At 39.4% G+C, this 27,115-nt stretch overlaps 1 protein-coding gene across 3 annotated transcripts in view; it reads left to right on the forward strand.

The window, feature by feature from the left end:
- Positions 1-27,115, forward strand: part of ETV6 (ETS variant transcription factor 6) — a 355,559-nt gene that overhangs the window by 235,428 nt on the left and 93,016 nt on the right. For all 3 annotated transcript variants that reach the window (XM_069101494.1, XM_069101492.1, XM_069101493.1), the window contains one exon: positions 15,804-15,968. In XM_069101494.1, the coding sequence (XP_068957595.1) occupies positions 15,905-15,968 (64 nt within the window). In that variant the 5' untranslated portion in view covers positions 15,804-15,904. The remainder of the gene's footprint in view (positions 1-15,803; positions 15,969-27,115) is intronic.

A 27,115-nucleotide genomic window follows, 5' to 3' on the forward strand; every position in this document is an offset into this window, starting at 1 on the left:
GCTCTGTTCCATGGCCCCTTACTGCACATCCAACTCTGGTTGGCCAACTTGCAAATGTACTTCACTGATGGCAGCAGGAATCAACCTAGAGAAAGCGGGATGAGTCAGCATCACTTCACCCCTCCTAGAAGAAACACCTGAAGAGGGTGTGGCCTCCTGGAGGGAAATCAGTGACGTCACCAAGAGAATAGTTCTTTCTTAAACTTCTGCTATCCCTGCCCCTATCCCCAAGAACTGAGCACAGTATCCTGTGCACAGCAGGAGTGTTTGTCTAATGAAAGAACAAATCCTCTTAGTCCTTATTATGCCCAACTCCCCTAAAGCCCTCCTCTGGTTCCTGATTGTATCATGTAGGTGATGATGAATCCTCAAACTTTGGCGGGCCATACGAAGCTAGAAAAGGTTGGAGCATGGGTCTACACACTATCAGGGGGTAGGGAAGAGAATAAAGCCCGCAGTGTACCCAGACACTGTCTGTGCTAAGGACTTTAATGAATACTTGATCTTCACAACAAACTATTATCCCCATTTTACAGATGAGACAACTGAGGCAGGGTCACTAAGCTACGAGGTGTCTGAGGCAGACTTTGATTCAGGTCTTCCTGAATGTTGGCCCAGGCATTGCATACACTGCACCACCTCTTCTGAGGTCCAGCACAGTTTGTCTGACGTTTATTCTTAGTACCCAAAGTACGAGCATGTCGCCTTTCTCTTTCTGAAGAATTTTCATCACTATCTTTTCTTTTTACATCACCTTCATTTCCAAATCTCTCTCTCCTCTCTCTTCCCCCCCAAGGCACCCTATTATAGTGGATAGCGTGTTGGAAGTCTGGACTGGAATCAGGGAGACCGCCTCTGATACTGACTAGCTCTGTGACACAGATGGGCACGTCCCACAACCTCCTTGAACCTCAGTGTCTTCATCTGTAATGAGGGGGTTGGATTAGGTGACCCTGAAGGTCCCTTCCGGCTTTGAATCTGTGCCTGTGATCTCTACCTTATAACCAGTTATAAGCATGAAGAGATCGGTAAGGTGGACCAGCAACACTAAACATCACATCACTGAGTCTGCCCGTATAAAATGCTGCCTGCTGACAAGTCTCCCCAGGAAGGGAGGTGGCATGCTGCCTTTCTTATAATAGATGCTTGATGAGTGTCTGTTGGTTGTTTTGTTATAATTATGACATTTCAGAGCTTTCAAGCTTCTAGAGGGAGAGGATGATGGCTGCCCAGACCCACACTCAAATGAACAGTCACTAAATGCTTTTTGATGGTAACAGTAAAAATGGTGGATTTTCCCCCGATATTAAATTGAAAGAAATAGACTCCAAACTAAAATGAAAGAACAACAGATGCTAGGAGATATTTGTGTTAACTTTGACAACCCAGACTTTGTCACGTATCGCAGAGGCATGCAGTCATATAGTATGGTGTCTCCCTCCCTCCCCCTTTTACTCTACACACACACATACACACATGCACACAATCTCTCCCTCTCCCTCTCTCCCTCTCTGTCTGTCTGTCTCTCTTTCTTTCTCTCTCTCTCTCTCTCTCTTTCACACCCACTAGACAGGGAGTTGATTAGAAGACTTAAGTTACAGCAGCTTTTGCAAATCTAAAGGGAAAAATTGAGCTGTGAACCAGAAGAAATCATTACCCTGGTGAATGGCCACATGCTTTCCCCCCACTGTCCTTGTTTGTTTCCACTCCAGCCATTGGGTGAACATTACTCGTTTAGATACTCACTTAGGCAAATGAGGGAGGAATGCAAAATATATTTATCAGTGAGTGGCAATCAAAGAAGGGGGGAGGTGGGGAGAAAAACATGGAGTAAAAGGAAGATGAAAGTATGTGTGGGTTTTGCTGCATTTCCAGAAAGGGTGATAGTTGCTTCCTGGAAGCTACACTTAGCAACAGGAATGGAGAATGGGAAAGATTTATTCCCCTTTGCCAAAGCTCAATAACTCTGACTTAGTAATTAAAATCAATAAGTTTCTTGCAAATATTCCAAAGGCTGCATTAGAAAAGCCATTTTTAAAAATTATCTTTATGTGATGCCATCTTCTGAAGACACTGACATGTCTGAGCTGTGCAGGCTTTTCCAAATAGATAAAACTCTAATGAGAAAAGAAAGCTGTTAAAAAGTCAACAAAGCATGAGCCAGATTTGACAGCAAGACCCATCACACTCCCGGGGTCTCCAGAATCACGTGGCTCATTGATTTCTTTGGTGGTATTCTTTCTGAGATATGCAGCTCAACAGGCTAAATCCCAGGTCCACAGGTAGAATCTGTGCACAGAATGTGGCTTAATTACTGATCGTGAGAAGTAGGGAAAGTCTCACTGGTATTGGAAATCATAGGAACCCTGTGTGAAATGACTGGAGTGTCAACATTCAGCTGATGTTGCTCAGGTGGTGGTGGGAAGTCTTCCACTCTGCATCCAGACAGTCTTAGCCTTTTGGGGTGAGAGGGCTTAAAATCAGATCATTCTAGGAGCATTTATTAAAAACCTGTTGTGTGCAAGGGCACTGTGCCAGACTTTGGAGATGGCCAAACACTGGAAATAGAGCCCCTGCCCTCAGGGTGCTTACAATAAAAGAGTATTTGTTACTCATGTTCCTGATCTCTTCCAGCCATCCCCTCTTTACTACAGTGTTTAAGTGAAGCATTTCCAATAATGGATCCTCTGTCATTGATAACCAGTTTCCATCATTACAAAAAACCTCACATTTCATTCATTTATATCCCTATTGCCAAGCATTTGGTTGGTTCTTGATAAATATTTGTTGGTTGATTTTTATGATACTTCATCCTTTTGGTTCACTTTATATTTACCAACTGCAGTGGTTCCCAAACCCACTTGGATTCAAAGGACTGCACTTGAGGACCTAGATGGCCACAGGTTCCCCATCCCTGTTCTAAGCCAAACCTCTCTTGTCTCCCTCACTTTGGAGTTTCGATCCGGCCCTAGGGGCTTGTGATGAGAGCTTAAAGGAGTTGGGGTCTTCCCCTAAAGTTTTACTCTGCTGCCTTCAGACTTAGGTCAACTTCCTTCCCCAAATTTCCACAAATAAACATGATCCTGGGCAATTGGGAAAAGTTGGTTGAAAAATCTAGAGGTAACAACACACTTTAAGGTTGGGGAATGATAATGCTCATTACTTTCCATGTCCATGTTTCTAGGAGTGTACTTAATGCTGTGCTACAAAAATAGATTTCTTTCTTTTGATCTTAAGTGATCAGCTTAAGCCCTGAGACAGGAGGATTAATAACCCTATCATTCTTCCCAGTGAGCATAACCAACACGAGAAAGGATTGTTACTTACCTTGTAGATAAGTAACAGCAGTTGAGTGATCCCTAAAGAAACCATTTCCTTCCATATATTCCCAACCAACAAGGAATAAGATGATGAGAAATAAAATCTATGACACATACTTACACACATGCAAAATTATCTTTAAATAGGAGACTTTTATTTTATTTTTTTTTCCATGAGGCATCAGCAGCTGCATTAAATGATTTCATCCTGCCTCTGTGGCCACAATGGGCCTTGCCCCTCACGGGGCTTAATCAGCATCTCTTCAGCAGGAAAGTTGATTCAGCACATAACAAGGCAGCCAACATCAGCCTTTTAAGAAAACTTTGAATCACTCTCCAAGGAGATGGACAAGAGGGAAAAGGAAGAGAGGTTTCCAAGGATTGCCATTTCAGAAGAAAGCTTCAGATCACTTTAGCTACTCCCTGCCTTTTATTTCCCTTGGGATGGGGTGTTAGCACTTTAGGTGTGTTCTACTCTAATTCTCCTTCCTTCCTACCAAGCTTACGTCCACCTCCCTTGACTCGGTGACACCAAAGACCATATCTCTGTTGCTGTGAAAAGCTGTTTGCTTTGTCAGTTCCGGAGAAATTAAAAGAGACCTGTAAGGAAGGGAATGGAGGAAAACCAGCTTCACAAAGAGAAGTCTGTGACATGTCAGTGATTGGGAAGATCAGATTCCCAACCAGAATGAAAATGAGTTTTACTCTTGTTACGCTTTGCAAAGGAATTTGCTGCAGACTGTGGCAGGCACAGGAGATGGCCATGAGAACTTGAAAAGAAAGAGAAGAAAAGAAAGAAAGAAAAAAACATTCATTCATTCATTCTTTTCCCTCTCACATCTGCTTAGCTGACAATATGGATTTTTTGGAACATGAAAATCAAGTGGGATTGTTATGTTTTCAGTACTGCACTGATGACTTTAAATGAGTGTTCTTACACCTACTTTACACTGGCAATCTAAAGATTCTGATTAAACCTGTTTAAGAAAAATCTCTGCTTGTTTATCTTGTTTTTGTGGTGTTTTCTCTCAGAAGTTGAGCTTTTTTGAACATAGAAATAAGTAACTTTGGGAATAAGACTTGTCTTTCTATCCAGCTACATGGGAATATCCTAAATTGCCATTATGTGTTCTAGGAAACATTTACAAATTTTGAATTGTCAGCACTATCTTTCTTTGACTACAAAAAGCCACCATCCTTTGTAAAGCTGAACTACTCTACCAATGATCAGTCTTTTTTTAATTAAAAAAATTGAAACATTTTAAATCAAAAAAGAAGAAAATCAAAACCCTTGTAACAAATATGCGTCATCAAGCAAAAACAAATTTCTGCATTGGCCATGTTTTTTAAAAAAGTTTTCGTATTCTGAATGCTGAACCTCTCTCCCTCTGTGAGGAAGAGGATAATCTTCTTCATCAGTTCGCTGGATTCCTGACTGGTCATTAGATTGAATTTAGAGTTCTTAAATCTTTCAGAGTTGTTTGTCTTTACAATGTTCTTGTTATACAAATTGTTCTGTTTCTATTTGCTTTCCTCTTGATTAGTACCTGCAGTTTTTTCCAAGTTTCTCTGAAATTATTTCTTTTTTTTTTTTTTTTTGGAGGGGGAAGGCAAGGCAGTTGGGGTTAAGTGACCTGTCCAAGGTCACACAGCTAGTAAGAGTCAAGTGTTTGAAGTAAAATTTGAACTCAGGTTCTCCTGACTCCAGGGCTGGTGCTCTATTCACTACAATGCCTAGCTGCCCCAATTCTTATAGGACAATGGTATTACATTACATCTATACACCATAATATGTTCAACCTTTCTCAAAATCACAGAGCACGCCCGTGGTTGTAGTTCTTTGATTGAATAAGAGTTGCTATAAATATTTTTGTTTGTAGGATTCCTTCTCCTTATTTGATAAACCTAGCAGTGATGTTGACTAGTGACTAGTTTTCATGACCTAATTTATTCATTAGTTCTGATTTCTGTTTCATAATAATTGAGGAATTTGCACCGCAAATTTATGTATGCATTGATGGCAAAAACTGGGATAAATAGGACTGTGGTTCTCTGAGGATTTTAATAACATTCCCCTACTTCTGAGGAAGCATAACCTACTTCTCAGTTACATTTTCTTCTTACTCAAAGTGACAAGGTATTTGTAGAGGTAGGGGCCAGGGCAGAACAAGGGGTGAAAATGGGGGACCTTCTTTCCTCTATTTTTCCCTCCACAAGCCCGAGTTTTCCTTCTGAATCACATCGCCATCGAAAAATATGTACTTGAGTTCTATTGCGTTCATAGTTCTAGAGTAAATGCTTCACTTCAAAAAACAGATCTTGTGAGCTTCTCTTTCAAGGTCTTGATTTGTAAGCCTCACTTTAGTATTTTGTGTGAATTTGTCATCTAAATAACTCACCTCCATCAGCAAATTAGATTCTGTCCTAAACTACAGAAGTATATAGCAAGCTATTTTGCCATTTAGGCTTATGACAACGAGGAGGCCCTTGGTGAGCTTTGCTAGCCATTCTAATAACAAGTTTCTCCACAAAATGAATTTTATAAGGAAAAATATTTCAGGAGAAGTAAATGTGACTTTGATCTGAATAGGTTGATACTGTCATCCTCTTGTTCAAGAGGTAACCTCATGAGGTAACCTCATGAGGCAACCTCAGGCCATGGTGCAATGGATGGAGCTCTGGGCTTGAAGTCAGGAAGACCTGAGTTCAAATTTGGCCTCAGACACATACTACCTGGGTGACCCTGGGCAAGTCACTTAGCTTCTTGTCTGCCTCAGTTTCCTCAGCTATAAAATCATAATAACACCTTCTTCCCAGGGTTTTGAGGAAGACCAAATGAGATAATATTTGTGAATTATGTAGCAGAAACTTGTCCTTTGCCTCTTCAAGCTTTTCTGCAAAGCTTCCCATGTTTCCCCCCTAAAGTCCAGAGACACTGGCACCATTGAGAGATAATACTAATGTTTTTAGCAGATAAAATTTTCTCTGATAGACAGAAAAGACCACTCCCCCCTCTCTTCAGAATTCCTACATCGAGCAGAGCTTAAATTAAGCAAAGTTGCCCATGAGATGTCCCAAGAAGCTCCTAGGTATGCCAATATCCTAATCCCTTGTATTTGTGTCACCATTTATACTGTTCAAAGGCCTTTCACATCTGTTATCTCAAAACTTAGTTCGGTGTAGTACCTAATTGTTTGAGTATGGATGAAAATAGTGAACCCATACATAAAAACAAAAAGTATACATTGTAGAGAATTTATGGAGGGAAGATGAAGTAGCCATCCTTCAGTATAAAGGGTTTTGCAAGGAGTAAGATGGGTTCTAAAGTAGTTCTGAACCATCCTTGATGTCTGTGCAGCAGAAAAGACTACAAATTTCCACTTATCCAAAATAGGAAATTGATTATTAATTTATATTTGGGATAGGAGAGAATGACTATATATATATTATATATATAATTTTAAAAATATTAGATATAATTGAATATACTTTATACTAAAAAAAACCCTAAGTAAACCTCACAATTGTACAGTAGTTTAGAACGTGTTCTCTGTAGTAAAGGTGTGAGGTAGGATTTTTTTAAGGGCTCTGAAAGGGAGGTGATTTTGAGCAACTTCCTTATTTTACAGGTGATGAGACTGAAGCCCAGTGAAGTCAAGTGACTGAGATTACACAACTATTAAGTGATAAAGCCAAAATTCAAGACCAGAACTTCTGACTCCTGGTCTCATGCTTTTTCTATTATACCATGCTCTCCCATAACATGTCAAAATCTCTCCTTAATGATTAGAAGACACAACTCAGTATCTTGTTGAAAAATGAGAATTATGTGTGCATAGAAATAATATCACATTGGTTCAGAAATACATCAGAAGTCTGAAATGAGGGTTGTAATTTGTTTATTAGTATGGCTGACCTTTTGAAAATGGATTTAAACATCATCAGTAGAAAAAAGTTTTAAGATGTTCACATGTTCAGTTGAAGGATATTCATGAATTTGTCACCAACCCTGGAGTGCAAGCAGGTGTTTTCCTAATATTTTCCTGATCATTTCCTTTTGACAAAATTCCTCTCAGATCTTTCTTGAAAATAATTATTACCAAACATGGGGTATGCAGAAACCCGCATGATGCTAGACCTAGTACTTTTGTGACCTTGGGCAAGTAATCAAAAAACATAAATTAAGAGACTATTCAGTCAGTTCTAACTGTTGGAGGTGCAAAGACAAGAGAGAAAAAGTGAAGACAGTGTGAACATATGTAAATATAGACATCATATACAAGATGAATACAAAGTAGTTTTTGAGAGAGAATGCAATAGCAGCTGGGGTCATCAAGAAAGGTTTTGTACACAAGGTGTTGCTTGAGGTTCTGAGAGATAGAAGTGAGAGGGGGAGTACATCTCCAATATGGTGGAGGAATGGGGGTGGACGGACAGCCAGTACAGTCATGGAGATAGGAACTTGAGCTTTAAAGTGTGTGTGTAAAAAAAAAAAAAGTAGACCAGTATAGCTGGGCTGGACTGCAGAGAATGTGAAGTGCAGTAATGTGTAAGAAGACTGGAAAGGTAGAAAGGGGCTGGATGGGGAAAGGTTTTGAAATACTAAAAAGATGAGTTTATATTTAATCCATGGGGAGCAACCACTGGAGTTTACAAAGTCCCTTCCTTCTTAAAATGGGGTGATGTGGTCAGACCTGTGCTTTACGAAGGACACTTGGGCAACTGTGTGGACAGTGGAGGGAGGTAGAACAGATGAGATCAGCTGGGATGCCTTGTACTAGGGTGATGGTTGGGTGCGTAGAGAGGGAAGAACTAATGCCAGAGAAGTTGTGGTGACAGAAAGAACAGGTTTTAACAGCTGACTGGATATATGCATTGATTGAGGGTGAGGAGTCTTAGATGACACTCAGGTTGTTTCTGTTGTTTTGGGGGGAACACAGGGAAATTTTGCAGTGCTTTTTTTTTTTAAACTTTGAATATTTATTTACTTTTAGTTTACAACATTCAGTTCCACAATCCCTTGAGTTTCCAATTTTCTCTCCCTTCCTCTCTTCCCCCTTCCCCCCTCCCATGGAGCCATGCAATCAAACATAGGTTCTACAGATACCATCACCTTGAACCAGTTTGTAAAGAAGGATTATAACCAGTGGAGTGAACAGTGAGAAAGAAGAGACAAAACAAAACATAACACAAGAAAGAGAGAGCAAGTGGTTTGCTTCCGTCTGCATTCAGACTCTCTAGTTCTTTCTCTGAACGTGGATATCCTTTCCATCATGAGTCTTTGGGAGTTGTCTTCTAACCTTGTGTTGCTGAGAGGAGCCCAGTGTATCAAAGTCAGTCATCACAGATACGAGGTGTCTGTAATTCTGTACAGTGTTCTCCTGGTTCTGCTCCCCTCACTCAGCATCAGTTTATATAAGTCTCTCCAGGTTATTATGAAGACAACCTGCTTCTCATTTCTTACAGCACAATAGTATTCCATTACATTCACATACCACAACTTGTTTGGCTATTCCCCAATTTGTGTCCCCCTGACACTCAGGTTTTAAACCTGGGTTCCTAGAAAGATGGTGATTCATGCATTTTCTTTCACTGACTGTTCTACACCTGGAATACTTAAACTTTCTTTGTCCAGGCATCCTGGCTTTTTTCAAGTCTCAAAATAATATCCTATCTTTTGCAAGAAACATTTTCTGTCCCCCTTAATGCTAGTGCCTTTTTTCCTCATGAAATTACCTCCAATTTATCCTGATCATGTAGATGTCCTGTTTGCATGTTGTCTTGTTGGCATGTTCAAACATAAGCTCCTGGTGGCTAGGGATTGGGTTTTGTTGTTATTGTTTGGTTTGGTTTCCCCTAATTTGTTTTTGCCTTTCCTTGTGTCCTCAGCTCTTTGTACAGTACCTGATACAAAGCTTAATACATACTCGTCCATTGATTGATTGATGTCTTTGGCAATGATAGGAAAGTCTGGAAGGGGGGTAGGTTTGGAGGAGTACTGGTCTCTGTTTTGTACATGTTGAGTTTGAGATGCCTTTGGAAGAGCCAGTTTCAAATGTCCAATAGGCACTTGATGATGAGGGTCTGGAGTTCGAGAGAGATGTTAGGAGTGGATTTATAGATTAGGTTCTCATCATGGAGATGGGAATTGAACTCGGGGAGATACTGAGGTCACTAAGTGAGAGAGTATAGAGAAAAACAAGAAGAGGAATGAGGTTGGAGGTTTGGGATACATCCATAGTTATTGGACATGACATGGGGGATGAATGGTCAGACAGTTAGGAAGAGAATGAGGAATAATCAGTGTTATAAAAATTGAGAGGAAAGAGTATAAAGGAAGAGAGGGTGGTGAGCAGTGTCAGATGCCACAGAGAAGTTAAGAAGAGAGAAGATTGAGATGATGCCATTAGATTTGCTAATTAAAAGATCATTGGTAATTTGAAGAGAGCTGTTTCAGTAGAATGATGAAGTTAGAAACCTGATTGCCAAACTTGGAAGAGAGTGAAAGGAGAGGAAGTGAAGGCACGAGGTGCAAATAGCTTCCCTAAGGAGTGTAGCTCCAAATGGAAAGATAAATATAGGACAATAGTGATTGGGAATCATAGAATCAAATTATACCTTTTTTTTTATATTGGGAAGATGTGTTTGTGAGCAAGAGAGCAGGAATCAGTAGATAGGAAAAGGCTTAAGACATAATGAGAATGGTAGTGGGGAAAATCTTCTAGAGAAGACAGGCGGGAATGGGACCAAGGAAACATGTGGTGAGATTGACCTCAATGAGAAGGAACTGGTATAAAGGGAGGAAATAGTGTGGTGTGATATCAAAAAGTCCTAAGATGATGAGGAAGAGGAGAGAAGAGGGCTGTCATGGTGAAGTACATCAGTTTTTGTTTGTTTTTTAATCTAAGAGGGAGAAGGAAAGAATGCTTTGTGAAAGTTTGGAACAGTCATTGGGGATGGTATGGTAGATGGTCAGTAAATAGTAAAAAGGATTTCCTTATCTAACTATAACATGAATTAATCATAGACCCAGTCAGGATGGTTACTTGACTTTTTCTAGATCCTTTCAGTCGCAAGAAAGTAGGGTCAGAGAGGAGACAGATGGTGGGCATAGTCCAGGGCTGGGGTTTGGCAAGGTGTGAGTGGCAACAGAAGAGAATAAGGGACTTGAGAGTAGAGAATAATAGAGATGAACTGGTCCACTAAAGGTTGAGTTTAGAAAAGAAGGAAAGTATAGCAAGAACAGGGGTGATTTTGATAGTGATGGCAAAGTGGTGAGAGGATTGTAGGTGATGGTGAGGCTGAAAAGTCCTTTAGGAGCTAAGGATAAGGAGCTAGGGATAGTAGATAGGGAGAAGAGATAAAGTAGATAGAATCTTTCAGCAGTATAAGGATAGATAGGAGAATAGAATCCAATGAAGGAATTTCAGAGTTCTATAATCATGAAATGATGGTACTTGTGGGTGATGGCAAAATCAAGAGGATGACATTGCCTGTGTCAGATAAAAAACCAGAGGGGTCAGGAGAAGAGCATTCTAGATGTAGGTGACAGCCAGTGAAAATACTTATTTGTATCTGATCATGGAGATGATTGAAAGCCACTGGAGTTTAGTGAACAGGGATGGAGGGAGGTAAATGGTCAGACAGAAGATCAGTTTGACAACTGAATAGAGGATGGACTTACAATGGGAAAAGACATGAGGAGACTAAACAGAAGATGGTTGTGGTAGTTCAAGTTTGAGGTGATGAGAGCCTACCACAGGGTGATGCCCAATATCAGAGGGGAGAGGGGACCAATAGAAGAACTGTTATGAAGGTAGAATTGACAGGACTTGGCAAATGTGGAGTATGGGGAGCAAGAGAGTTACCATCTACATTTATCGACTTAACTGGGTTCCAGATTGCAAGCAATGGCTTTGTAAACCTGTATATATCATAAATATAGGTTGTTGGGCACGTAAAATTTCTACTAACATTAGTAGAATTTTTACATGATTTGGAGAAAATTATTAAGTGTACTGTTGAGTTTCTGTAGAGCTTGGAGAATAGGGATTTGCATTTGGATAGGTAGAGGATGAGAATGGCAATGGTAATGAGGAGTGAGAATCAATATTTTTGGAAGAACCTTCTTTCTAGGCAGCATTTATAGTATAGATCCCTCCTTAGCTTCTGTTCACGTAGATATTTCTCTAGAGAAAGATTGCTCAATCCATACAAATTCTAAATTTCCTCTTGGTTTGCCACTCACTTCCTTTAAGCTTTCCAAGTCCTCACTCTTTTTTGAGGATTCAGTTCAATAAGCATATAGCAAGTGCCCCGCTCAGACCCAGTTACTGTGAAGCTTGAGGGACAAACTTTGTCTCAGATAATCAAGAGTGACCATTGAGAAAATGAGGATGAAACCAAAGGACAAAGGCGAAGTGGCAAAATTCCAAGTAGCATGTGAAAGTTTATAGAGGGGTACAAAAAGCTGTGAGCATTCAGAAGAGAAAATGGCATTTGAGTTGGACCTTGAAGACTGTGTGGGACTTCCAGTAAAGCTGCTGTTCCATTGAAGGGCATTCAGGATGGAGGAATCTGCTTAAGGGGTGGTTGAAGAATGGCAGCTGTCCACTTCGGTTGAAGCATGTCCAGATTTAAAGCTTGCATTCCAAGGATCAAGGGGATATATCAAGTGGTATAAACACATCTGTGAACCTTAAAGCATTGTATAAATACTAGCTGTTATCATAGGGGGAAAGGATGTTCTTTCCTTAATTAGAAGTACAAAAGCATTTCCCCATCTTTTATTTCACTAAGAAATAGCTGTGGGACTCAGTTCCACTATAGAAGTTCATCAGGATAATTTCTCAAATTCTCTCCAGCTAAATGAGGTTCTCTCATCATTTTCTCTGTCTCCTAAAAATAGACATGTAGAGATTTTGAATTATCCTAGCCCTGCCAAAGATCTATGGTGTGAACCTGTACAACATGTAACTGTTGGTGCTTTCTTCCCAAAGTGGACTACTTTATAAAATAATGTAGAGATCATAAAAGTCTCTGCATCAACTGGTAATGTAGACCCAGTCCCCCATTGCTAATAGTAAGAAGGATGGAAGGAAGGAAACAGGTATTTATTAAGCCCTTCGTGTGTAGCAGACACTGTCCTAAACACAGGACATACAGTTACGCGTAAAAAGAAAGACAGAACCTACTCTTATGGAGCAAGACAAAAAACAAAAGGAAACCGGCCTCTTCCCAAAATGGAGGCTCCAGGAGGAATTCATCCTTGAGAGGAGGGTATGCTTTGCAGATGGATATTCCATGGTGAGCAGGCCACAGGGGTGGTAAGGTGTTCCAGGGTGTGAAGGTCCTAGGCACTGAGTAAAGTATGAGAATGAAACAGGCATGATTTGGAAGTCCAGAAAGTTAGGAAGATGGCTAAGAGAAGAATCATTTGTAAAGATTATGTATGTGTATGTTTAGGCATATGTATGAACACATGCATATAAAAATATATTTATGTGTATTCACATGCACACATTTTACATACACACACACGGAGAGTATGTGGCGGGGGGAGAGAGGGAGGGAGTGTGTGTGTGTGTGTGTACACACTTGGCTAGGTAGCACACTGGATGTGGGCCTAGAGATTCATCTTCCTGAGTTCAAATCTGGCCTCAGATTTTTACTAGTTATATGACTCTGGGCAAGCCACTTAACTTTATTTGCCTCAGTGTCCTCATCTGTAAAATGAGCTGCACAAGGAAATGGCAAACCACTCCAGTATCTTTGCCAAGAAAACCCCAACTGGGGTGATGACTGAAAGAACTGCTGAACAGCACCATAGTATACACATACTCACCTACATACACATCTATCTCAAACCTAAATCTAAAAATTGCACCGTTAATGGAGCTCCAGTCCACCTTTGCTAATAGTACAAAAACATCTTACCCACTCTCTGATGGGGATTTCCATATGGCTGTGTTGGTCCCTGCCGCGGCTTGGCTGTGGGAGAAACTAATGGGAAGTGGACAGAAACCTTGTTGTTATTCACTGCCGGGCTTGTTTGCAGCGTGTGACTCCTATATTTAAGGAGAAGATTACTCATGAGTATTTTCTTCCACAGAATGTACAGAACCTCCAGTCACCACTTGTGTCCCCACTCCCAACACACACTCCTTCCTGCATTTCAGCATGCCCTCCCCAGTACTTCATAATTTTACTCTCGTTTCCTCTCCGGATCTGGATTCACTTCTGTATCTGTTTCCTCACTGTCACTTTCCAGTGAGTTTCAACCATCTTCTTTCCAGTTTCCAGTCTTGTACTTTCTGCTTTATTGGTTGCTTGCTACCGGTAGCTTCTCTCTCTCTACCTTAATTTGAGCTTCATGTTTCTGTAAGAAACATAAATGTAATTATATTTCTCTAGGGAACAGGGAAGAATTTCTTTTAGAAAATCAGTGATAATCAAAGTCTGGTGCTGGTCTCCATTCACAAAGACAGTGCTACTGATCCCCTCTTAGTTCTACAACCACCTTGAATTGTTTTTCTGAGTGGGCCACAGTTCCTTATGACTAACAATAGGGCTTTTGGGAATGACTGGCCAGAGGTGGGAGTTCAGTTCATGACAATATAGACCATATTTCTCAGTGTAAAGGTAGTGGATCCTTATGGGGTCAATTGCGCGACCTTGATTTCTTTAGTACCGGATTCCAAAGATCTCAGCTAACTGTTACAGTGTATTACAGTCAGTCTTGATACACCTACCATTTTCCCAAATGAGAGAAACTATTTTATTGAAAATTATTGTAAATGGTACAAACTAAGTGTAGGGAGGGAAGTATATCTGTGTGTGTGCATGTGTGTGCATATGTGTATGTGCATCTATTTATTTACTTAAATCATAGCCACTCTCTTCTTGTCATTATTCTTTATCAAAGTATTGTGATATAGATACATAGAAATATATATATATATATATGTAGATGTATCTATATGTCTGTAAAACCAATCTTCATCCCTGCTGTACCAAGGAAATTGAGGAAGGTTTGAAGATGCTTTCACAGGTGGGAAGAAGTCAGTTACTCTTCTTCCTCAAAGCTCCAGGGTTTGAAGCAGAGTAGTGTGGAAGCAGCAGCCCCATTTTCAGAGACGTGCTTTTGCCCTCACCCCAGCTCTTTTTCTCTCACCCTTGAGTCTACCCCCAAATCCCCTTTTGAGTATCAGGAATGGAAAGAGTTATTTCCACCAAAAAATTCCAACCTTTGATAGAATTGGGCAGGTGACCTATCTCTGCCCTTTCATTCTCAAAGGCTGGCCTGATTTGGGTCAGGGGCCCACTTTGGCCTGTTGTAGTGTTAGGAGGTCTGGTCCAGCTATATATCTTTGACACTCGAGAGGAGAATTCTTAACCTTTCTTGAGTGCTGTGGGCTCCTTTGGTCATCTGGTGAACTCCTTCTCAGAATCATGTTTTTAAAAGCATAAAATAAAATTCACAGGGCTACAAAAGAAAGTAGTTATATTGAAATAAAGTTGTCCAAAAAAATTAAAAGCCCCAAACCTCAAGATTCCGGGCTGAGAATCTCTGATCTAAATGGGAGCAGAGGGATATCACCCGATCAGTTCCAAGACATTCTTCAGCTTAGTGCCACTTTCAGTCTGTGCTCCTCAGACCACAGCAAAGCTACCTGAGAACAAACCTGAGCCACAGGAATAGAACTGAAACTAAACCAGTTTCCTGGACAGGGAAGTGTATGAAAATAAATGACTCTTCGTTTCACTAGTTCCTAAGTGCCCAGACTTGGCATTTGTACCCTAGAGGTAGAAAGGAAAACATTTCCCATTGTCTGATTCCTTGTCATAAACGTGGTGTAACTATTAAAGCCACTTTTTCCAGCCAAAGTTGGGGACTGACTGAGGGAGAGGGGAGGTCGATGAGAGCTAGATTTTTCCTTTCCAGTAGCTTTCCAAACAGAAAATATCTACCTCGAAATATTTCTCCTTTTTGAGAATCACTCTATAAGGTATAGTGCAATACCTATTGTAAAGTGAATTCTGGATTCAAATTCCACTTCTGGACACGTACTAGGTAATAAATCAACAAACATATATTAATTTAGGCATTAGAGATAAAAAGAGGGGAAAAATCAGTCCCTGTCATTGAGCAGCTTACATTCTTTCAGGGGAGACATTATGTATATGTACATATCAGACTCTATATAAAATTAATACAAAGTAATTTTGGGGGGAGGGAGGGAAGGAGACAAGTCACTTAATCTTTTTGAGTTTCAATTTCCTCATCTTTAAAATGAGGGTAAAAATTCCTGTTGTCTCTTCATCACAGCATTGTCTTGATAAGCAGAACAAACAAGGCTTTGTACACAAGGCCTTTCGAAATGTTAAACCTAGTACAAATATCACTTATTATTAATTGTTTCAGTTATTTAAATGAAAGGATCTCTATATATATATGTATATATGCCTCTTTCTCTCCAATAGGCTTGCAGCCGGTTTACTGGAGCAGGGATGACGTAGCCCAGTGGCTCAAATGGGCTGAAAATGAATTTTCTTTAAGGCCAATTGACAGCAACACGTTTGAAATGAATGGAAAAGCTCTCCTGCTGCTGACCAAAGAGGACTTTCGATATAGGTCTCCTCATTCAGGTGAGAGCTTCTTGACTCATGACAGGTTCACGATACAAAAGATGATTGGTTTTTGCTGCCACACCCATCCATAACAGTGTATCATAGTCAGCAGTTTTATCATCAAACACGAAAAACAATGGTTTTTAGCTAAAGGAAGAACCTGATCCCCTAAAATGGGGGGAGAGAAAAGGGTAGAAAGCTTGTCACATAGGAAAAAATAAAGACTAGAAAGATATAAGGTTCAAATCTAAGAATCTAAAGAGTTCTGTATATTCCTAGCTCAAAAGAAAAGTTGCAGTAGAGAAAATTAGACAAAAGTCAACCACAGAAGTTTACAAGAAACACTGCAGTAGCTATGCATTGGGTGTAAATGGCCATGCAAAGGATGTAGCCAATAAGGCTGAACCTTTAAATATTCTTCTTGCTTTCTTTTCTTAAAACTCAGTACATTTTCTAAAATTCCAGCCCCTGGAACTTTAATACTTATAATACCATTTAAGGAAACCTGGTGTAAATTTGATCTGACATCCTCACCAAGAAGATGATCTCCTGAGAAGGCTTCATGTCCCTTGGGCATGGAGCATTGAGACAAACATTCTAGTTCAGTGCTAGCGTACGTTGTGTAGTGAAATCACATTATTTTCTTAGCTATTTTTTTTTTAAAGCAATTGGGGTTAAGTGACTTGCTCAAGGTGACACGGCCAGGTGTTTCTGAGTGTGGTGCTGAGTGTCTGAGCCCGGGATTCGATCCCCAGGTCGTCCCGACACTGGAGCCGGTGCTCTTACTCGCTGAGCCACCTGGCCGCCCCTAAACAATCGGGGTTAAGTGACTTGCTCAAGGTTACACGGCCAGTTATTTCTGGGTGTGGTGCTGAGTATCGGAGCCCGGATTTGATCCCCAGGTCATCCCGACACTGGAGCCGGTGCTCTTACTCGCTGTGCTGCCTGGCCGCCCCAATCTTAGCTAGTTTTTCTAGATTATCCTAGACAAAACTCATCTGGAATCCACACATCATAATCTATCTTGCATTTGTATTTATGTTCTTAGACAAAAATCAAAGTGAACTGAAGTTATGTCAAAATCTAATTTACTACTGGCTGCTTTCCAGAAATGTTAACAAACTAAACATCATCCAGATCAGACTTGTACAACCTGCAGCACGCTAAAAGATTTCAAGAGGCCCACAAAAGATGTAGAGTCAAAAATTTTCACAGGCCACTCAATCCTTTGGCATGCCCATGGCCCTCAGCAGCCCACAGGGCTCAGGTTGTGCAGATCTGACCTAAACTAAACCTCTTACACCAAGGGACAAGATAAGAGTGGGGAACATGATGTTCCCTGCTTCTTCTCCCAGTTGGCCCAGAGAGTTGGATATCAAGATATGGTAAAGGAGAGGTTTCCCAAGAGGTACAGATATTGACATCTTACCTGGAAAGTTCACAACACAAAATGCAGACTTGTAAGCACTGTGACTCAAAATATTCAGACCTTCCTGAATCTCAGAAGTGTAAGAATGATTTTATATAAATGAAACCAAGAAGAACCCCACATCTAAGCAATTTCTTAGCAATCAATCAGTAAACATTTACCAAGCTCCTACAATGTGTCAGGCATTACTGGAGGTACTAAGAACATCAAACAGCCCCTGCACTTAGGAGGCTTACATTCTATTAGGGGAAACAATATATGTGTGTGTTTGAATGTAATCTCTGGAGTAATGGCTTCAGAACTGGTTGGAAAGGGAGTGAATCAAAAGTGTATTTTCATTGTTCCAGTAAAATTATTTAAATAAAACAAATGAGGTGAAATGAAATATGTTTGAAAAGAATTTCTACTGAATTTGACTTAGACCTAATGATGCTTTCCTCCCTCTGCAACTGGAGGTACTGAAGATGAAACAGAGTGGGAAACTGATTTTGCCTGGAAATCCCCCTTCCTTCTCTTACTTCCTCCTGAGACTAATCTATACATTCTTCTCCCTACGCCCTTATCCGTGCCACTTCCTTCTGCTAATGTATCCAGCCTGGAAGCGAAGATGAGTCAGTGTTCAAGACAGCTTGACACTGTTCCCCCTAACCTGAATTTAGCCCCACTGAATAGTAATGTGTTTCTGGAGCATGTGTTATGTGCCTAGCACTTTACTAAATATCCTGGAAGATACAGTCCAGGATTAGCAGGTGCTATTGTCAAGGGACATAAATAGCCTAGTTGGACAGACAAAACCAATACACCTGAAAAAATTTGAGACCAGGGGTTCAGTTCTCTGATAGTCTGCTTATATTTCATTATGATCTGAACCAGGCAGGGAAGGCTTCATGGAGACCTGTTCCAACTCTTAAAAGATGACTGAGATTTGGTTAGATGGCAAGGAGAAGGAAGGGTACTTCAAGTGAATGTGAGCAAAGGCTGGGGAGGCACAGGCATTGAGTATGGGAAGGACCTTGATGAGCCTGACCTGGTAAAGGTAGAAAAGTACATGTCGGGAAATAATGGGAAGCGGTGGATAGGTAGCATAGGGTCAGGTTTTATGCACATGGAAAGCCGAAAGCAGAAATCTGTGCATTCGACACTAGAGAGTTATTGCAGATTCTGAAACAAGGGAGTGATTTCTTAGGTAGGCATGGGAAGACTTGATATTTCAGAGCCAGCTAAAATGACCATGCATTGTGTTCCATAATGTCTGGGTTGTACTTGTGAAACCCCTTGGTTTCCATGGAAGAACATCTTATTTAGGATTTTCGTAACTGCAAATACTGTTCTTCCTTTGGGATTAAATTGGCACTGCTTCCTAGAAAATGCATCTTGGAAAAGCCATAAGCTCCTCAGGCAGAGGCTCTTTTGTCGTTTTACCTAAGAACTCTCCTCAAGGCCATTTCCCACTCCCCACTAGCAGTGGCATAGTACTCCAGTTAGTTAAAGATGAAGAAAAATCTGTTAGGATCGTGGTGGTTTCTTTCCTGCTTTCCTGTGGGATTTTTTGCTTCCTACTGTTTTGCCTTGTGCTCTTATTAAACTGTTGAGTTTCCAAAAATGACAGTTTCAAAGATAATGCTCATCTCAACTCACATAGAGTAATAGAAAGTAGTAGATGGTGCTATTTGTTAGCAGGTTTCCCTGTCCTGAGTGTAAGTAAGAAAAATGGGAGTTCTGATGCTGTGGTTTCCATCCTGTCTGGCCAGTCTCTCACTACCTGGCATCCTTTAGAACTGGAAACCTAAAGTATCACTGACATGCATCAGAGATGAAACTTTTTCTGTGTAAAAAGGAAAAGCTAATGAGTCACCCATGGTATTAAAATCCCCATGAACCATCTGGTAACAGTCAACATCCTCTTCATTCCCCCCAACCTGGTCTGAGACAGCAGGCCTCTCTGTTGCTGGAAAAGCTGTTGGAGACCCAACTCGAGACAAAGACCCATAGCACCTCCATCTCCAGCCTTCCTGAGACCTCTGCTGGTCATATTGAATATGCTTCAGAAAGCATTATTAGGATGCATAGGCTTTATTCCTCCTCAGTGCAGGGACTAATTTCACTAACACACACACACACACACACACACACACTCACTCACTCCAAAAAAAAAAGTCATTCATTTCAAGAGTAATTACTATTAAATATAGGAAATAAAATGAATAGGAGGATCTTATAATTCCCTTTTTCAGCCATTCCTGTGGACCCTGAAAATAACACTAATTCATTGATCAGGGGTCCGCACTGGGAAAGAGGCATGGATAGGTAATAATCTGAACCATTGGAGCAAATATCTACATCAATGAGAGCTTGAATTTATTGACATGGATGAAGTGTTCTGGTATCAGCATGGGTTAAAAAGGGAGAGACTAGTCCAGAAGATACTGCTATAATATAGGAATGAGGTAATGGCAATGAAAATTGATTCAATAATCATTCGATAAGCATTTATTGAGTGTTTTGTCACATCAGGCCAGTCAGTGAGATTGACTGTGTTATCTATACGGAGATAATAATAATCTCTAGCATTTATGTGACACTTTAAATTTTACAAAGCACTTTATAAATATTATCTCATCTTGTTCTCACAACAACCCTGAGAGATAGGTACTATTGTAGGTAAGGAAACTGAGGCAGACAGATTTGCTCAGGGTTATACAGCCTAGTAAGCATCTGAAGACAGATTTGAACTCAGTTCTTATTGGACTCCAGGCTCAGCAGTCTATTCACTACACAACTTAACTGCCCTAAGATAGCCCTCTATGGTGTAGAAAGATTATATCCTTACTCAACAAGCTATAATTTTATGTTAACATGCCACAGACATAAGTAATTTAGACCCTGAACTACATATTAATTGACCAAACTGATAAAGAGCTATATCATTATAGGGATTCCAGCACCTGCATCTAAAAGCAGAATCCATTGAAGAGACTTGGCTTCTCTCCCCTGAAGGATAAATGTCATCCATTTTCCTTTTTTTTTTTAAATGCAAATGTTTTGCTACCATATACCCTTCCCAACCAAGGCTCAAGCAATCTCTCTAGTCACCTCTGCCCCCCTCCCCACAGTACACAAAGTATATTCCCTGAAGAGTTTAAGGTAAAACTGCCATATAGAATCACAGAATGTCGAGAGGTGGAAGGGACCTTCTAATTCTTAGTACAGCATACCTGCTGAATTTTATCTAAGGAGGGCAGTGCCCAGTGGGTGTAACTGATAAAGCATGTTACTACCCACATCTATAGTTCACCAGTTATTTTTTATTTTTTTATTCTTTGCTTTTTGGAGGGCAGTTGGGATTAAATGACTTTCCCAAGGTCACACAGCTGGTTTTTGTGTGAAGTGTCTGAGGCTGGATTTGAACTCAGGTCCTCCTGACCCAGGGCTGGTGGTCTATTCCCTGCACCACCTAGCTGCCCCTAAAGATTAACTTTTTTTTTTTTTTTGCTTTTTGGAGGGCAATTGGGGTTAAGTAACTTGCCCAGGGTTACATGGCTAGTTTTTTGGTGTGGGTGTTAAGTGGCTGAGGCCGGAACCGAACTCATGTCCTCCTGACTCCGGGGCCGGCGCTTTACTCACTGAGCCACCTAGCCACCCCTAGCTCACCAGTTATTAACAGAGAGGAAAGATCTGTCCTTTAATTTGAGCAGTATGGTACCAACTCATATTTTCTAGTTGACTTGAGTTGTTACATTTTAATGTTGTACTTATATACATTCTTATAGTCATAGTGTATATTCCTTTGGCTCTGCTTTTTCCTCCCTTTCTTTGCTCCATGTAAGTTTTCCCATGTTTCTTGGACTTTTTCATATCTGTTTTTACTCATGGCCCAATAATATTCTGTTACATTAATATATCACAGTTAATAAACTGTTAGTTTATCAATCAATCAGTTAGCACATAAGAAATGTCTATTATATGTTACATTGTGCTAGATATTAGGGATGCAAAGACAACAATGTATTATTAGTCCCAGCCCTGAAGGAACTTATATTCCATTAGGTGAAACAGCATTTATACATATGTAATATATTTGTGTGTGTATATATACATATATTTACACATATATGAGAGAGTAAATAACAAGGTAATTTTAGGGAGAAGGCACTGAAAACTGGGGGGATTGTTAGTGTCTTTACTAAGGGGATTCTCAGTGTATCTGGGGTGGGGGAGTCAGGAAGGGCATTACTCTTTATTTGGAGGTGGTCCTTGAACTGAAATCTGAAGGAAGCTGGCTTAAGGGGGCTGAAAAGATAGAGACGAGGAGGGAATGCATCTGGGACATTTCAGCAATTCTACAGTCTTTGGAAAAGTCCTGGCTTTTTGTTTCTATGAATATTTTTGTACATATGTCTTTTCTTATTGTCATTAGCCTCTTTCAAGGTGTTGAACCTAATAGTGGATTCTCAGGGTCAACGGCCATAAGCAACCTAAATTTTTTTTACATAATTGAAATTGTTTTTCATAAAGTTTAGATCAATTTTAGGCTCCAACAGCAGTGAAATAGCATGTTTATCTTTGCATAATTCCTTCATCTTTGTATTTCCCCATTGTTAGCCATTTTTGCAAATTCATATTTTATTTGCATTTCTCCAAATTAGTTATTTTGAATATTTTTTCAGATACTAACAGACTATATTTCTTTTTAAAATTGTCCTTTGACCATTTGTCCACTGGATAATAGCTCTTGATGTGGTAGATTTATGTCAGTTTCCTTTAAATTTGAGATATCAGAATCCATCAGCAGTCAAGATTTTTACTGTGAAATTTTTTTTTCTTCCATCCAATCCTGTTACATTGCTTTTCAAAAATTAACACTATATACCTGAAGGCTATACTGTTTCAAATAATCTTCTCTCTCTCTTCCTCATACCATTCCTTACCAGCCCAGACCCAAATCAGTAGATTTTTGTCTTTAAAAAAAAAAATCAGACCTTTTTTATTTGAAGTAATCCAATCTCAATCTCTTCCTCAGCCTTAACCCTCTGAGGTTCTATCTGTTGCTAAATCAGCCCCAGATCTACTTTTAATTTAGTGATAATATCTCTTTATTTTAAGTTGTCCTTGTTTAGTCCAAATGAATGTGTTTCTTAGGGCTTATGAAGATCCTGATGCTTCCCTCACACCCTTTCCCCCTCTTTGTTTGCATGACCTTTACCTGTGGCATCCTACTTTCAAAAGTACTAAACTCACTTAGTTATCTTTACTGAGATTAACCCAAAGGTGTATTCTTTTCATTCCCTCAATGATCTTGAGAATTTAGATGAGAATTCTTAGGGATTATTATAGCCTTGTCTCTTATTTGCAGCATATTAGCAATGAGTCACTATTGGTCTCCAATGAGTACTATTTGGTCTGCTTTTTCTTTATTAAGTAGTGGGGGGGTTTTATCTACTGAGTTAGCATTTCAAAGATTCCACTTGTCTTCATTTTTCTCAAAATAAATAACTAGAAATCATTAATTCTGTTGAAAGTATTTTTTTTCCTCATGAACAAGTATTCTCAGCTTTGTACATTAAGTTATCCTTTGATGTGAACTATTTTCCTTTGCTTTTTGGTATATTTCATGCTTTCTTTCATTTCTCTTCATCAGTGAGTAATGTGCAGTTCAAATTAGCATTCTTTGATAAGTGAACTGTCTCCTCTTAGCAATTTCTTAGACTTTCTTTGACCCAGAAACTCTGAAGCTAAGCAGCTATGTTTTTAGGTTAAACCTGAGGTTCCTCTCTGACAGCCTCTAATCAGTTGTATTGATCTGTAGTTTGCCCTCCAATTCCAATACTCCCAGGCAGTCTTCTTTTATGATTGCATGAAATAGAGTATCCGTATTTTTTTGTTACCTGATGGTTTTCTAGGAGGCCAATGACTCTCAGACAGCATTAGCTTCTAGGTCCAGTGGCCTGGTTTTTGGTGATCTCAGTTCTTTGAATTGTTCTAGCTTTTAACTTTGCGCTAATATTTCTTGTTACAGCTCTGCATTTTTGTGTTTGCTTCTGCTATTGCCATTTAATGACTTTTCCTGCTTTATATTTTGCATCTTCTTTTCTAAACTATATAATCTCCTCTTCATCTTTTCAAATTCTTCTTTAAGAGCACTACTTTTTTTCTTTATATCTTCACCCATTTTCCTTCCTTTTTTTTTGGGGGGGGTGTAAGGCAATTGGAGTTAAGTGACTTACCCAGGGTCACATAGCTAGGAAGTGTCAAGTGTATGAGGCCGAATTATTTCTTTTAATGAACTTCTCAAGACCTCTGGGGGTTCTTTTTTTTTTTTTTTTCCAAATTTTTAATTTATTTATTTTTAGTTTTCAACATCCATTTCCACAAGATTTTGATTTACAATTTTTTCTCTTCCTGTCTTTCCCCTACCCCCACCCCAAAATAGCAAGCCTACTGAATACCCCTTCACCCAATGTGTTCTCTCTTATATCCTCCCCCTTCAATCCCCTAACTTTCTAGTATGGCAAGATAGGTTTTCATACCCTAATACCTGTATATCTTATTTCTCAGTTGCATGTAAAAAAACAATTTTTAAACATTCGTTTTTTAAAACTTTTGAGTTCCAGATTTTTTTCCCTTCTTCCCTCCTCACCCACCCCACTGGGAAGATAAGCAATTCCATAAAGATTGTACATGTGTAGTTACCCAAGTCATTTCCATAGTAGTTATATTGTGAAAGACTAAGTATATTTCCCTCCATCCTATCCCGTCACCCGCTTATTCTATTTTCTCCTTTGACCCTATCCCTTTTCAAAAATGTTTGCTTCTAACTGCCCTCTCCCCCAATCTGCCCTCCCTTCTATCCCCTATTATCCCCTACCCCCCTATTTTCCTGTAGGTAAGATACCCAATTGAGTGTGTATGTTATTCCCTCCTTAGGCCAAATTCAATAAGGATCAGGTTGTCCTATTCCCTTTCACCTTCCTCTTCCCCTCCATTGTGACAGTTTTCTCTTGCCTCTTTTATATGACATAATTTATCCTAATCTATCACTGCCTTTCTTCTCTCAATATATTCCTCTTTCACCTCTTAATTTTATTTTTTAGATGTCATTCCTTCCTATTCAACTCATCCTGTGCCCTCTATGTATACATGAACATAAAAATGCCCACATTCACATATATATTTATATACACATGCATCCTCCTATACATACATGTATGTATATACTTATATGTATGTATACATATATACACACATATATATTCCCTTCAGCTATCCTCATACTGAGAAAAGTCTTGTGAGTTACAACTATCGTTTTTCCCCATGGGAATGTAAATACTTCAACTTTAATAAGTTCCTTATGATTTCTTTTTCCTTTTTACCTTCTCATGCTTCTCTTGCTTCTTTGTATTTGAAAGTCAAAATTTCTGTTGAGCTCTGTTTTTTTTTTTCATCAAGAATGCTTGAAAATCCTCTATTTCATTGAATGATCATATCTTCCCCTGTAGCATTGTACTCAGTTTTGCTAGGTAGGTGATTCTTGGTTTTAGTCCTAGCTCCTTTGACCTCTGGAATATCATATTCCAAGCCCTTTGATCCCTTAGTGCAGAAGCGGCTAGGTCTTGTGTTATCCTGATTGTGTTTCCACAATACTCCAATTGTTTCTTCCTGACTGCTTGCAGTATTTTCTCCTTAACCTGAGAACTATGGAATTTGGCTATAATAGTCCTAGGAGTTTTCTTTTTGGGATCTTTTTCAAGAGGTGATCGGTGAACTCCTTCGATCTCTATCCTGCCCTCTGGTTCTAGAACATCAGGGCAATTTTGTTTGATAAATTGAAAGATGGTGTCTAAGCTCCTCTTTTGATCATGGCTTCCAGGCAGTCCAATAGCTTAATTATCTCTACTGAATCCATTCTCCAGGTAAGTGGTTTTTCCAATGACATATTTCACATTGCCCTCCATTCCCCCATTTGTTTGGATCTGTTTTATAGCACCTTGACCTCTCATAAAATCATTAGCTTCCAATTGCTTCAATCTAATTTTGAAGGAATTATTCTCTTCAGTGAGGTCTTGAAATTCTCTTTCCATCTGGTAAATTCAGCACTTTGTGTGCTCTGTAGCTCTAAAGTTTGTTTAGAGTCATTTTTTACATGTATTGGAGGAGGTGGAAGCTGGAGCAGAAGTTCTGTTTCTACTATGCTGTCTTGGCTCCGCCTCCTCAGGGGGTTCTTTTAGTAATTCCATCTTAATTCTTAGGGTGTAGGTGTTGTTATATAATATGCCCTTCTGGAGATTTCTCCTTACTTTCTTTTACACCATGGCATTTCTTCATTGAATTAGGAGTACTATTTTGTTTACAGATTTCTTTCATCTCTGTTGGGTTTTCTATAAGGATTTTCTTTCCCTTCATTTTGTTGTTCTTTTACCTTATTTGGTCCATTTCTTCATGTTTTGACTTGAAGGATAGCTGGGCTGAGACATAACCACTAACTCAGCTATCTTACAATTAGTGTCATCAGTTTTCATTTTTAAAAAAATTAGTTCAATTGATGGTTTTGGGTTTTATTTTAGTTATTTTTGTTCCTACTTTTCTACTTCTTACAATTAGCTCTCTCTTTTAACAAAATCAGTTCTTTTTTCCTCCTGAGTCTAAGATCAACCATTATAGTTAATTAAGCTTCATCTTAGTTTTCCTTAATTGTTGAAATATCATGTAGTTCTTATTCTGCTTACTTCATTCTTTCATAGACATTTCCCCGTGTTTCTCTAAATTGCTCATATCATTATTTCCTATGGCACAATAACATTCCACGGTGTTCATATGCATAATTTATTCACCCATTCCCCAAGTGATGGGTACCTACTTTGTTTCTCCCATTTGGGGGGGGGGCATGCTGCTACCACAAAAAGTAGTGTTATGAATATTTTGACATACGTGAAGACTTTCTGCTTTTGTCTTCCTTGGGGTATGCTCCCAGTCATGGTATCTCTGTGTCAAAGGTTATGAACAGTTGGTGACTTTTCTCATAGCGTTCCATATTATTTTTCTCATATCATTAGAACCATCCATTTTCAGCCACTTCAGATTTTAGTAGTGAATAAACCGGAATGTCTAGGGATAAGTATCAGATTGCTACATAATCATCAGATGAAAGATTTCACTGTTTGAAGATCAATGGAAAATTTTTTTTTACTATTAGTAGTAGTAGCAACAATACGACTAATAATAATAATTATGAGAACCTTTATCGTATGAGAGCCTTAAGTTTTACAAAGTGCTTTATAAATATTATCTTATTTGGTCTTCACAACAGTCCTGTGAGATAGGTGCTGTTATTATCCCTATTTACACCAATGCAGAAACTAAAGCAGAGGGGAAGTCATTTGCCCAGGTTTCTGTGATCAAATTTGAACTTGATTCTTTCAGAATCCAGGTCCAGCTTGGAGCTTAGTTACGTAGATATGATCAGTTTAGAATTGACCAGAAATTCTGTAATGCAGAGATAAGTAACAAGATGACAAAATCATGGCATTTTACTCAGAAAAGGGACAAATACAACTTGACCAGGAGATAGCTAACATTTATATAGTGGTTTATAGTTTACATATGTTATCTCATTTGAGCCCCACAACAACCCTGTGTGGTAGATGCTATTATTACACCCATTTTACAGATGACAAAACTGAGGAAGATAGCCAGTGAGTGGTAGGTGCTCACACAGCTAGTAAACGTCTGAGGTCAGACT

This window comes from Petaurus breviceps, unplaced genomic scaffold (assembly GCF_028583685.1).
Source record: "Petaurus breviceps papuanus isolate PSGF00001 unplaced genomic scaffold, PetGlider_PUasm1.0 470, whole genome shotgun sequence".
Taxonomy (NCBI): Eukaryota; Metazoa; Chordata; class Mammalia; order Diprotodontia; family Petauridae; genus Petaurus; species Petaurus breviceps.